Source organism: Salvelinus fontinalis, chromosome 3 (genome assembly GCF_029448725.1).
Source record: "Salvelinus fontinalis isolate EN_2023a chromosome 3, ASM2944872v1, whole genome shotgun sequence".
NCBI lineage: Eukaryota > Metazoa > Chordata > Actinopteri > Salmoniformes > Salmonidae > Salvelinus > Salvelinus fontinalis.
Window position 1 is genome coordinate 76,532,502 of NC_074667.1, and position 14,815 is coordinate 76,547,316.

General features: G+C 41.5%; 1 protein-coding gene across 2 annotated transcripts in view; it reads right to left on the reverse strand.

The window, feature by feature from the left end:
* LOC129851493 (rho GTPase-activating protein 40-like) overlaps positions 1-14,815 on the reverse strand; it is a 68,631-nt gene that overhangs the window by 13,428 nt on the left and 40,388 nt on the right. For both annotated transcript variants that reach the window (XM_055918073.1, XM_055918072.1), the window contains exons 4-9: positions 5,940-6,261; positions 4,953-5,113; positions 3,041-3,206; positions 2,717-2,808; positions 2,537-2,614; positions 2,231-2,390 (exon numbers count right to left, since the gene is read on the reverse strand). In XM_055918073.1, the coding sequence (XP_055774048.1) occupies positions 2,231-2,390; positions 2,537-2,614; positions 2,717-2,808; positions 3,041-3,206; positions 4,953-5,113; positions 5,940-6,261 (979 nt within the window). The remainder of the gene's footprint in view (positions 1-2,230; positions 2,391-2,536; positions 2,615-2,716; positions 2,809-3,040; positions 3,207-4,952; positions 5,114-5,939; positions 6,262-14,815) is intronic.

Sequence of the window (14,815 nt, forward strand, 5' to 3'; positions counted from 1 at the left end):
CGATTTCTCAGTTTGGCCATGTGGCCAGCTCTAGGAAGAGTCTTGGTGGTTCCAAACTTCTTCCATTTAAGAATGATGGAGGCCACTGTGTTATTGGGGACCTTCAATGCTGCAGAAATGTTTTGGTACCTTTCCCCAGATCTGTGCCTCGACACAATCCTGTCTCGGAGTTCTATGAACAATTCCTTCGACCTCATGGCTTGTTTTTTGCTCTGACATGCACTGTCAACTGTGGGACCTTATATAGACAGGTGTGTGCCTTTTCAAATCATGTCCAATCAATTGAATTTACCACAGGTGGACTCCAATCAAGTTGAAGAAACATCTCAAGGATGATCAATGGAAACAGGATGCACCTGAGCTCAAGTTTGAGTCTCATAGCAAAGGGTCTGAATACTTATGGAAATAAGGTATTAATTTTCTTTAACCTTAATACATTTGCAAAAATGTCTAAAAACCTGTTTTCACTTTGTCATTATGGGGTATTGTGTGTCGATTGATGAGGGAAAAATGTTTTTTAATCATTTTAGAATAAGGCTGTAACGTAACAAAATGTGGAAAAAGTCAAGGGGTCTGAATACTTTCAGAATGCACTGTATAGTTTTGGGGTTAGGGTTAAGGTTAGGGTTAAGGTTAGGGTTAAGGTTAGGGTTAAGGTTAGGGTTAAGGTTAGGGTTAAGGTTAAGGTTAGGGGTTAGGTTTAGGGGTTAGGGGTTAAGGTTAGGGTTAAGTTTAGGGGTCAGGGTTAGGGGTTAAGGTTAGGGTTAGGGTTAGGGGTTAAGGATAGGGTTAGGTTTAGGGGTTAGGGTTAGGGGTTAAGGTTAGGGTTAGGTTTAGGGGTTAGGGTTAGGGGTTAGGGTTATGGGTTAAGGTTAGGTTTAGGTTTAGGGGTTAGGGAAAATAGGATTTTGAAAGGGAATAAATAGTTTGGTCCCCACATGGATAGTAAAACAAAACTGTGTGTGTGTGTGTGTGTGTGTGTGTGTGTGTGTGTGTGTGTGTGTGTGTGTGTGTGTGTGTGTGTGAAATGCTTAGATACATAATGATAACGTGACTCAGACTAAGTACTGACTATATACACTCAGACTAGGTAATGACTATATACACTCAGACTAAGTAATGACTATATACACTCAGACTAAGTAATGACTATATAGACTCAGACTAAGTAATGACTATATAGACTCAGACTAAGTAATGACTATATACACTCAGATTAAGTAATGACTATATACACTCAGACTAAGTAATGACTATATACACACCCCCGACATATTTATATTTGGACAGTGAGGCTAAAATGTTTAATGTCGCTCTATACTTTGAGATCAAATGATTTATATGACAGTACAGAATGTCACCTTTTATTTGAGGGTATTTTCATGCATATCTGTTTTACCATTTAGAAATAAATGCACTTTATGTATATTTTGTAGTCCCCCATTTGAAGGAGTCATAAGTATTTGTAAAAATGTGTTGACATCAAGCTTGTAATTATAAATAATCTATTGTGTCATTTTGGAGTCACTTTTATTGTAAATAAGAATATAATATGTTTCTGAACAGTTCTACATTCATGTGGATGTTACCATGATTCCTGATAATCCTGAATGAATCGTGAATAATAATGAGTGAGAAATTTACAGATGCACAAAGATCATATCCCCAAAACATACTAACCTCACACCATTACCAATAACAGTTAGCATGTATTTGGGGTATGATATTTATGCCTCTGTAACTTTCTCACTCATCATTATTCATGGTTATCCATAATTCTATTCTTATTTACAATAAAAGTGACTCCAAAATGACAAAAATGATTGACCAGTCATTTCTATTGGGCACAACATAATCCAAAACACAATCAAAACAAACTGCAAATGCATCCAACAAGTTTGTAGAGTCACAAGCTGGATGTAGTCATTGCATGCTAGGAATGTGGGACCTTTTGACAAAATGTTATACACTATAAATACATTTGTCCAAATACTAATGACACCTTCGAATGAGGGGGGGGGGGGGGACTAGATACATAAAGTGCTTTCATTTCTAAAGAGTAAATCAGATACGTATGAAAATACCCTCAATAAAAGGTGACATTCTGCACTGTCACCTCATATAAAACATTTGATCTCAAATCCAAAACGCTGGACTATAGAGCCACATTCAAAGTTGTAGCTTCGCTGTCCAAATAAATACATAGGGGATTGTCTGTGTGCATACTCACCCCTGGCAGCACTGAAGGTGTTGAGGTGCTCCGCGGTGAGAAGTGGAGAGGGTAGTTCTCTGATAAACTTCTTCAACAGGGCGGCGACATCGTTAGGACTGACCTCGTCCCAGCTGAACCCTCCAGAGTAAAAGTTCTGCTCCAGGTCCTGCTGCAGCTTCTGATCACAGGGAGAAACAGACAACATTGTTGAACAGTGTACAGGTATTTTTTATTTCATGACTGTATTTTGTTTGTACCCTGCACATGCAGGACTGTGCATGTACAATTTTCTAATTAGAAACAAGTGATGGGAAAATATCTCACCTTGATTCTGGACTGAGAGCCTGAAACCCGCAGAATACCCTCTGAGTCTACTCCCCTCTTCTCCAGGAACCACAGCAGCTGTTGAAGAGACATAAATATAAGAACAGCAGCAGACATGCAGGCCATCATGTTCTTGGTTTTCAAGATAGATACTAGAAGTTGGTATTATGTTTAGCTTACCGCCTGCAGGATGAGAGGAGTGGTAGCAGTGGATTTGACTTTCTGGTCATTCTCCAACAGGGTGGCCAGTGGAACCCCAAACAGAGCACTCTCTGTGAACGAAATAGAGAGAGAGAGAGAGAGAGAGAGAGAGAGAGAGAGAGAGAGAGACATAGAGAGAGACAGAGAGAGGAAAGGTTAGTATTGCTGTCAACTCCTGTACTCTTTTCACATCTCCCAGGGCTTGACATATGCGTGTGGCTGCTGAGGCAGGAGGAGCATGCAAGGCCACACACACTGGGCTCGCAGTTTGTGTGTGTGTAAGTTGTGTTAGAGTTCACATACCTGGGATCTTCCTCTTGCAGGTCTTGTGTCGTTTGACGTCGAGCTCCAGCAGGTCACAGAGCGCTGTCATGTCGATCAGGGCCAGCTGACGTACCTTTTTCATGTCCTGGTTGGACAAGTCCTGGATACGAGTTACACCCAGACGACACTGGGGGCAGATCACCCTCTGTAGTGGAGGGAGTGGAAGGGAGACAGAGAGACAGAGAGACAGAGAGACAGAGAGACAGAGAGACAGAGAGACAGAGAGACAGAGAGACAGAGAGACAGAGAGACAGAGAGACAGAGAGACAGACAGACAGACAGACAGACAGACAGACAGACAGACAGACAGACAGACAGACAGACAGACAGACAGACAGACAGAGAATTAGCAATGGATACAAAGTGCGAGTATGGGGACACATTTTTCTACACGTCATCTATATTCCTCCCTCTCTTTCTCTCCCTCCTGTCTCCCCTCTCACCCTCCCCCTCTCCCCTTCCCCTTCTCTATGCAATGCCTGTAACTGAAAGGGTGAAAACTAAGCTGTTGCAAACCATGTGTATTTAACATTTAATCTAACTATACTGAACAAAAATATAAATGCAACATTAAATAATTTCAAAGATTTGACTGAGTAGACAGTTCATATAAGGAAATCAGTCAATTGAAATTAATAAATTAGGCCCTAATCTATGGATTTCACATGGATGGGCAGGGGTACTCACAAACAGGGATGTAAAGAAATTTGTGCACAAAATTTGAGAGAAATAAGCTTTTTGTGCATATGGAACATTTCTGGGATCTTTTATTTCAGCTCATGAAACATGAAACCAACACTTTACATGTTCCGTTTATATTTTTGTTCAATATAATAATAGAACAGGAATGATCCTAAATTCATTCTCTGCACATACCTACGTAAAACAGTCCTTGCTTTGTTCCGTACTAAAATCCCTCAGTCTGATTTCCTAACACTGTTATCTAACCTGCTGTACAGGGTCCCAGTCTGAGTTCCTAACACTGTTATCTAACCTACAGTACAGGGTCCCAGTCTGAGTTCCTAACACTGTTATCTAACCTGCTGTACAGGGTCCCAGTCTGAGTTCCTAACACTGTTATCTAACCTGCTGTACAGGGTCCCAGTCTGAGTTCCTAACACTGTTATCTAACCTACAGTACAGGGTCCCAGTCTGAGTTCCTAACACTGTTATCTAACCTACAGTACAGGGTCCCAGTCTGAGTTCCTAACACTGTTATCTAACCTACAGTACAGGGTCCCAGTCTGAGTTTCTAACACTGTTATCTAACCTACAGTACAGGGTCCCAGTCTGAGTTCCTAACACTGTTATCTAACCTACTGTACAGGGTCCCAGTCTGAGTTCCTAACACTGTTATCTAACCTACAGTACAGGGTCCCAGTCTGAGTTCCTAACACTGTTATCTAACCTACTGTACAGGGTCCCAGTCTGAGTTCCTAACACTGTTATCTAACCTACAGTACAGGGTCCCAGTCTGAGTTCCTAACACTGTTATCTAACCTGCTGTACAGGGTCCCAGTCTGAGTTCCTAACACTGTTATCTAACCTACTGTACAGGGTCCCAGTCTGAGTTCCTAACACTGTTATCTAACCTACAGTACAGGGTCCCAGTCTGAGTTCCTAACACTGTTATCTAACCTGCTGTACAGGGTCCCAGTCTGAGTTCCTAACACTGTTATCTAACCTACAGTACAGGGTCCCAGTCTGAGTTCCTAACACTGTTATCTAACCTACAGTACAGGGTCCCAGTCTGAGTTCCTAACACTGTTATCTAACCTACAGTACAGGGTCCCAGTCTGAGTTGGCGTAGGAGGAGAGTTTTTCTGTTCTAATGCCTAAGATGATGTGTTCCACGCATTGCATGTGTACCGAGTGAGAGAGAGACTCTTACAGGAAGTGTGCCATCCTCCTTCCTCTTGCAGCTGTTCTTCATCTGAGTCAGCTTAGCCTGTTTTAACAAGATGGCCGCCTGTTCGCAGTAGGCCACGTCTGTGATGAAAATCTCCTCTTTAGGGGCTCCTCCATGCTTCTTCTGCTGGTCCAAGCTGACCTCTGACAAACAAAATCAGGTTGATGTGTTAATGATAGTGTGCCTCATAGCAGTCATAACGGTTAGCATAATGTAGCTGTCTGAGGTAGTAAAACACAATGAAATGTTCGCTCATGAATGCTGACCCCAAAGGTGATCGGGCCAGTACATCACCGGGGCCAAGCTTCCTGCCATTCAGGACCTCTATACCAGGCGGTGTCAGAGCAAGGCCCTAAAAATTGTCAACAACTCCAACCATCCTAGTCATAGACTGTTCTCTGCTACTGCACGGCAAGCGGTACCGGAGCGCCAAGTCTAGGTTCAAGAGGCTTCTAAACAGCTTCTACCCCCAAGCCATAAGACTCCTGAACATCTAGTCAAATGGCTACCCAGACTATTTGCATTGCCCCCCCCCCCTCCACGCTGCTGCTACTCTTTGTTATTATCTTTGCATAGCCACTTTAATAACTCTACTCTTTAATTACTTGTTATTCTTATCACTTACTTTTTGTAGGTATTTTATTAAAACTGCATTGTTGGTTAAGGGCTTGTTAGTAAGCATGTGACAAATACAATTTGATTTGATTTGATCTTTAATTAAGTTTAGTTCACCTTAGACCAGCTGGTCTGTGGAGTGAGAGTTCAGGATTCATCTGAACCAATCAGAAGAGAGGATGTACACACACACACACACACACACACACACACACACACACACACACACACACACACACACACACACACACACACACACACACACACACACACACACACACACACACACACGGTCAATGTATGTTATACTGTCAGGTGGTACATATGGAATAAAGATGTAGAGATAGCTGGTACCTTGTAGTGGTGTCTTGTTGATGGTCTCCATACTGTCATCCGATAGGGATGATTTAGGCTCTGTAGGCTCAGGGTCTTGACACTCCGGTAGGGATGATTTAGGCTCTGTAGGCTCAGGGTCTTGACACTCCGGTAGGGATGATTTAGGCTCTGTAGGCTCAGGGTCTTGACACTCCGGTAGGGATGATTTAGGCTCTGTAGGCTCAGGGTCTTGACACTCCGGTAGGGATGATTTAGGCTCTGTAGGCTCAGGGTCTTGACACTCCGGTAGGGATGATTTAGGCTCTGTAGGCTCAGGCTCTTGACACTCCGGTAGAGGTGTCTGAGCGGAGAGAAGAGAAGGAAACATGTCAAACAATCTATCACATTGATTGATAAAGCCCTTTTTAACTTCTTATGGCTGAGATCCCGTTAACGGGATCGATATGACAACAGCCATTGAAAGTGCAGGTCGCCAAATTCAAAACAACAGAAATCTCATAATTAAAGATACACTTCTTGTTAATCCCACTACAGTGTCCAATTTCAAATAGGCTTTACAGCGAAAGCACCACAAACAATTGTTAGGTGAGTGCCTATTCACAGAAAAACACAGCCATTTTTCCAGCCAAAGAGAGGAGTCACAAAAAGCAGAAATAGAGATAAATTAATCACTAACCTTTGATGATCTTCATCAGATGACACTCATAGGACTTCATGTTACACAATACATGTATGTTTTGTTCGATAAAGTTCATATTTATATAAAAAAATCTGAGTTTACATTGACGCGTTATGTTCAGTAGTTCCAAAACATCCGGTGATTTTGCAGAGAGCCGCATCACTTCACAGAAATACTCATCATAAATGTTGATGAAAATACAAGTATTATACATGGAACCTTAGATAAACTTCTCCTTAATGCAACCGCTGTGTCAGATTTCAAAAACACTTTACTGAAAAAGCAAACCATGTAATAATCTGAGTACGGCGCTCAGAGCCCAAAACAACCATAAAGATATCCGCCATGTTGTGTGAAATAGCATCATACATTTTCACTTACCTTTGATGATCTTCATCAGAATGCACACCCGGGAATCCCAGTTCCACAATTAATGTTTGATTTGTTCGATAAAGTTCATAATTTATGTCCGTTACAGTCCGTAGAAACATGTCAAACGATGTATAGAATCAATCTTTAGGATGTTTTTAACATAAATCTTCAATAATGTTCCAACCGGAGAATTCCTTTGTCTGTAGAAATGCAATGGAACAGAGCTCGCTCACACGTGAACGAGCGTCACGAGCTCATGGCACTCTGCCAGACACCTGGCTCAAACAGCCCTTATGAGCCCCCACTTCACAGTACAAGCATCAAACAAGGTTCTAAAGACTGTTGACATCTAGTGGAAGCCTTAGGAAGTGCAATATGAGTTCTGTTATAATCACAGACATCATTCAAACAGTTTTCTATCCAAATATACTGATAATATGCATATCTTAGCTTCTGGGACTGAATAGCAGGCAGTTTACTCTGGGCACCTCTGGGCACCTTATTCATCCTAGCTACTCAATACTGCCCCCCAGCCATAAGAAGTTTTAACATCGGCAGTTTGTCGCAAAGTGCTTTTGCAGTAACACATCCTAGAACCCAAAGAGCAAGCAAACATGTCTACCAATAGAGGTAGGACGAGCTAGAGTACAGTAACAGCTAGTCTCTTTACAGTGTCATGTCACTTCATGGTGTCTGATGACTGAATGGAAGCACGGAGAGAATAATTGTTTTCTAGTGTTAAACAACTGATAGGATCAGAGAAACACATATATTACTCCATCTCGGGAGCTCAGACGACAAGAATGGCCTTTACATGTGATTTCCCTTTATTCTGATAGGTCAACTGTCTTTATAGAACACCAGCATCAGTGAGAATAGAGGAATGAATGCAGTGAAGGCTATTATTTAACCAAAGGGATTCTGGGAGATGTGCTCTGTGTGGACTAGAGTAAACCTTTCATTGGATGTGTACTTGACTCAGCTGGTGTAAAATCAAAGAACAAAAGCCTGAAAGCATACACACAATTGTGTGTGTATGTATTTGTTTCGTTTCAGCTGCATGAACAGGAAATCCATCCTGTTATCACAGAAAAAATAATATCTACGGACAGATTGCACCATTAAGAAGAGTCAGTAGGAAGCAATTTGGAAATGAAATCCTACAGAAAGCTCCTTGAGGAAGAAGAGTGACAGTAAGACAGTACAAACAATGTGTCAGCAGTCAGTGGGACAGTAAGACAGTACTAACAACGTGTCAGCAGTCAGTGGGACAATAAGACAGTACTAAACCATGTGTCAGCGGTAAGTAAGACAGTACTAAACCATGTGTCAGCGGTCAGTAAGACAGTACTAAACCATGTGTAAGCGGTCAGTAAGACAGTAAGACAGTACTAAACCATGTGTAAGCGGTCAGTAAGACAGTAAGACAGTAATAAACCATGTGTAAGCGGTCAGTCTGACAGTAAGACAGTACTAAACCATGTGTAAGCGGTCAGTAAGACAGTAAGACAGTACTAAACCATGTGTCAGCGGTCAGTCTGACAGTAAGACAGTACTAAACCATGTGTAAGCAGTCAGTAAGACAGTAAGACAGTACTAAACCATGTGTAAGAGGTCAGTAAGACAGTAAGACAGTACTAAACCATGTGTAAGCGGTCAGTCTGACAGTAAGACAATACTAAACCATGTGTAAGAGGTCAGTAAGACAGTACTAAACCATGTGTAAGAGGTCAGTAAGACAGTACTAAACCATGTGTCAGCGGTCAGTAAGACAGTACTAAACCATGTGTAAGCGGTCAGTAAGACAGTACTAAACCATGTGTAAGCGGTCAGTAAGACAGTAAGACAGTACTAAACCATGTGTAAGCAGTCAGTAAGACAGTAAGACAGTACTAAACCATGTGTCAGCGGTCAGTAAGACAGTAAGACAGTACTAAACCATGTGTAAGAGGTCAGTAAGACAGTAAGACAGTACTAAACCATGTGTAAGCGGTCAGTCTGACAGTAAGACAGTACTAAACCATGTGTAAGCGGTCAGTAAGACAGTAAGACAGTACTAAACCATGTGTAAGCGGTCAGTAAGACAGTAAGACAGTACTAAACCATGTGTCAGCGGTCAGTAAGACAGTAAGACAGTACTAAACCATGTGTAAGAGGTCAGTAAGACAGTAAGACAGTACTAAACCATGTGTAAGCGGTCAGTAAGACAGTAAGACAGTACTAAACCATGTGTAAGAGGTCAGTAAGACAGTAAGACAGTACTAAACCATGTGTAAGCGGTCAGTCTGACAGTAAGACAATACTAAACCATGTGTAAGAGGTCAGTAAGACAGTACTAAACCATGTGTAAGAGGTCAGTAAGACAGTACTAAACCATGTGTAAGCGGTCAGTCTGACAGTAAGACAGTGCTAAACCATGTGTAAGAGGTCAGTAAGACAGTACTAAACCATGTGTCAGCGGTCAGTAAGACAGTAAGACAGTACTAAACCATGTGTAAGAGGTCAGTAAGACAGTACTAAACCATGTGTAAGAGGTCAGTAAGACAGTAAGACAGTACTAACAACGTGTCAGCAGTCAATGGGACAATAAGACAGTATTAACCATGTGTCAGCGGTCAGTAAGACAGTACTAAACCATGTGTAAGCAGTCAGTAAGACAGTAAGACAGTACTAAACCATGTGTAAGCGGTCAGTAAGACAGTAAGACAGTACTAAACCATGTGTAAGAGGTCAGTAAGACAGTACTAAACCATGTGTAAGCGGTCAGTCTGACAGTAAGACAGTGCTAAACCATGTGTAAGAGGTCAGTAAGACAGTACTAAACCATGTGTAAGCGGTCAGTAAGACAGTAAGACAGTACTAAACCATGTGTAAGCAGTCAGTACGACAGTAAGACAGTACTAAACCATGTGTCAGCGGTCAGTAAGACAGTAAGACAGTACTAACAACGTGTCAGCAGTCAATGGGACAATAAGACAGTATTAACCATGTGTCAGCGGTCAGTAAGACAGTACTAAACCATGTGTAAGCAGTCAGTAAGACAGTAAGACAGTACTAAACCATGTGTAAGCGGTCAGTAAGACAGTAAGACAGTACTAAACCATGTGTAAGCAGTCAGTAAGACAGTACTAAACCATGTGTAAGCAGTCAGTAAGACAGTAAGACAGTACTAAACCATGTGTAAGAGGTCAGTAAGACAGTACTAAACCATGTGTAAGCAGTCAGTAAGACAGTAAGACAGTACTAAACCATGTGTAAGAGGTCAGTAAGACAGTACTAAACCATGTGTAAGCAGTCAGTAAGACAGTAAGACAGTACTAAACCATGTGTAAGAGGTCAGTAAGACAGTACTAAACCATGTGTAAGAGGTCAGTGAGACAGTACTAAACCATGTGTAAGCGGTCAGTAAGACAGTAAGACAGTACTAAACCATGTGTAAGCGGTCAGTAAGACAGTAAGACAGTACTAAACCATGTGTAAGCGGTCAGTAAGACAGTATGACAGTACTAAACCATGTGTAAGCGGTCAGTAAGACAGTAAGACAGTACTAAACCATGTGTAAGCGGTCAGTAAGACAGTACTAAACCATGTGTAAGCGGTCAGTAAGACAGTACTAAACCATGTGTAAGCGGTCAGTAAGACAGTACTAAACCATGTGTCAGAGGTCAGTAAGACAGTAAGACAGTACTAACAACGTGTCAGCAGTCAGTGGGACAATAAGACAGTATTAACCATGTGTCAGCGGTCAGTAAGACAGTACTAAAACATGTGTAAGCAGTCAGTAAGACAGTAAGACAGTACTAAACCATGTGTAAGAGGTCAGTAAGACAGTACTAAACCATGTGTAAGAGGTCAGTAAGACAGTACTAAACCATGTGTAAGCAGTCAGTAAGACAGTAAGACAGTACTAAACCATGTGTAAGAGGTCAGTAAGACAGTACTAAACCATGTGTAAGCAGTCAGTAAGACAGTAAGACAGTACTAAACCATGTGTAAGAGGTCAGTAAGACAGTACTAAACCATGTGTAAGAGGTCAGTAAGACAGTACTAAACAATGTGTAAGCGGTCAGTAAGACAGTACTAAACCATGTGTCAGAGGTCAGTAAGACAGTAAGACAGTACTAACAACGTGTCAGCAGTCAGTGGGACAATAAGACAGTATTAACCATGTGTCAGCGGTCAGTAAGACAGTACTAAAACATGTGTAAGCAGTCAGTAAGACAGTAAGACAGTACTAAACCATGTGTAAGAGGTCAGTAAGACAGTACTAAACCATGTGTAAGAGGTCAGTAAGACAGTACTAAACCATGTGTAAGCAGTCAGTAAGACAGTAAGACAGTACTAAACCATGTGTAAGAGGTCAGTAAGACAGTACTAAACCATGTGTAAGCAGTCAGTAAGACAGTAAGACAGTACTAAACCATGTGTAAGAGGTCAGTAAGACAGTACTAAACCATGTGTAAGAGGTCAGTAAGACAGTACTAAACAATGTGTAAGCGGTCAGTAAGACAGTAAGACAGTACTAAACCATGTGTAAGCGGTCAGTAAGACAGTAAGACAGTACTAAACCATGTGTAAGCGGTCAGTAAGACAGTATGACAGTACTAAACCATGTGTAAGCGGTCAGTAAGACAGTAAGACAGTACTAAACCATGTGTAAGCGGTCAGTAAGACAGTAAGACAGTACTAAACCATGTGTAAGCGGTCAGTAAGACAGTACTAAACCATGTGTAAGCGGTCAGTAAGACAGTACTAAACCATGTGTCAGAGGTCAGTAAGACAGTAAGACAGTACTAACAACGTGTCAGCAGTCAGTGGGACAATAAGACAGTATTAACCATGTGTCAGCGGTCAGTAAGACAGTACTAAACCATGTGTAAGCGGTCAGTCTGACAGTAAGACAGTACTAAACCATGTGTAAGCGGTCAGTAAGACAGTAAGACAGTACTAAACCATGGGTAAGAGGTCAGTAAGACAGTACTAAACCATGTGTAAGAGGTCAGTAAGACAATACTAAACCATGTGTAAGCGGTCAGTAAGACAGTAAGACAGTACTAAACCATGTGTAAGCGGTCAGTAAGACAGTAAGACAGTACTAAACCATGTGTAAGCGGTCAGTAAGACAGTAAGACAGTACTAAACCATGTGTAAGAGGTCAGTAAGACAGTAAGACAGTACTAAACCATGTGTCAGCGGGCAGTCTGACAGTAAGACAGTACTAAACCATGTGTAAGAGGTCAGTAAGACAGTAAGACAGTACTAAACCATGTGTAAGCGGTCAGTCTGACAGTAAGACAATACTAAACCATGTGTAAGAGGTCAGTAAGACAGTACTAAACCATGTGTAAGAGGTCAGTAAGACAGTACTAAACCATGTGTAAGCGGTCAGTCTGACAGTAAGACAGTGCTAAACCATGTGTAAGAGGTCAGTAAGACAGTACTAAACCATGTGTCAGCGGTCAGTAAGACAGTAAGACAGTACTAAACCATGTGTAAGCGGTCAGTAAGACAGTAAGACAGTACTAAACCATGTGTAAGCAGTCAGTAAGACAGTAAGACAGTACTAAACCATGTGTCAGCGGTCAGTAAGACAGTAAGACAGTACTAACAACGTGTCAGCAGTCAGTGGGACAATAAGACAGTATTAACCATGTGTCAGCGGTCAGTAAGACAGTACTAAACCATGTGTAAGCAGTCAGTAAGACAGTAAGACAGTACTAAACCATGTGTAAGCGGTCAGTAAGACAGTAAGACAGTACTAAACCATGTGTAAGCGGTCAGTAAGACAGTACTAAACCATGTGTAAGCAGTCAGTAAGACAGTAAGACAGTACTAAACCATGTGTAAGAGGTCAGTAAGACAGTACTAAACCATGTGTAAGCAGTCAGTAAGACAGTAAGACAGTACTAAACCATGTGTAAGAGGTCAGTAAGACAGTACTAAACCATGTGTAAGAGGTCAGTAAGACAGTACTAAACCATGTGTAAGCGGTCAGTAAGACAGTAAGACAGTACTAAACCATGTGTAAGCGGTCAGTAAGACAGTAAGACAGTACTAAACCATGTGTAAGCGGTCAGTAAGACAGTAAGACAGTACTAAACCATGTGTAAGCGGTCAGTAAGACAGTAAGACAGTACTAAACCATGTGTAAGCGGTCAGTAAGACAGTAAGACAGTACTAAACCATGTGTAAGCGGTCAGTAAGACAGTAAGACAGTACTAAACCATGTGTAAGCGGTCAGTAAGACAGTACTAAGCCATGTGTAAGCAGTCAGTAAGACAGTAAGACAGTACTAAACCATGTGTAAGACGTCAGTAAGACAGTACTAAACCATGTGTAAGAGGTCAGTAAGACAGTACTAAACCATGTGTAAGCGGTCAGTAAGACAGTAAGACAGTACTAAACCATGTGTAAGCGGTCAGTAAGACAGTAAGACAGTACTAAACCATGTGTAAGAGGTCAGTAAGACAGTACTAAACCATGTGTAAGCGGTCAGTAAGACAGTAAGACAGTACTAAACCATGTGTAAGAGGTCAGTAAGACAGTACTAAACCATGTGTAAGAGGTCAGTAAGACAATACTAAACCATGTGTAAGCGGTCAGTAAGACAGTAAGACAATATTAAACCATGTGTAAGCGGTCAGTAAGACAGTAAGACAGTACTAAACCATGTGTAAGCGGTCAGTAAGACAGTAAGACAGTACTAAACCATGTGTAAGCGGTCAGTAAGACAGTACTAAACCATGTGTAAGCGGTCAGTCTGACAGTAAGACAGTACTAAACCATGTGTAAGAGGTCAGTAAGACAGTAAGACAGTACTAAACCATGTGTAAGCGGTCAGTAAGACAGTAAGACAGTACTAAACCATGTGTCAGCGGGCAGTCTGACAGTAAGACAGTACTAAACCATGTGTAAGAGGTCAGTAAGACAGTAAGACAGTACTAAACCATGTGTAAGCGGTCAGTCTGACAGTAAGACAATACTAAACCATGTGTAAGAGGTCAGTAAGACAGTACTAAACCATGTGTAAGAGGTCAGTAAGACAGTACTAAACCATGTGTAAGCGGTCAGTCTGACAGTAAGACAGTGCTAAACCATGTGTAAGAGGTCAGTAAGACAGTACTAAACCATGTGTCAGCGGTCAGTAAGACAGTAAGACAGTACTAAACCATGTGTAAGCGGTCAGTAAGACAGTAAGACAGTACTAAACCATGTGTAAGCAGTCAGTAAGACAGTAAGACAGTACTAAACCATGTGTCAGCGGTCAGTAAGACAGTAAGACAGTACTAACAACGTGTCAGCAGTCAGTGGGACAATAAGACAGTATTAACCATGTGTCAGCGGTCAGTAAGACAGTACTAAACCATGTGTAAGCAGTCAGTAAGACAGTAAGACAGTACTAAACCATGTGTAAGCGGTCAGTAAGACAGTAAGACAGTACTAAACCATGTGTAAGCAGTCAGTAAGACAGTACTAAACCATGTGTAAGCAGTCAGTAAGACAGTAAGACAGTACTAAACCATGTGTAAGAGGTCAGTAAGACAGTACTAAACCATGTGTAAGCAGTCAGTAAGACAGTAAGACAGTACTAAACCATGTGTAAGAGGTCAGTAAGACAGTACTAAACCATGTGTAAGAGGTCAGTAAGACAGTACTAAACCATGTGTAAGCGGTCAGTAAGACAGTAAGACAGTACTAAACCATGTGTAAGCGGTCAGTAAGACAGTAAGACAGTACTAAACCATGTGTAAGCGGTCAGTAAGACAGTAAGACAGTACTAAACCATGTGTAAGCGGTCAGTAAGACAGTAAGACAGTACTAAACCATGTGTAAGAGGTCAGTA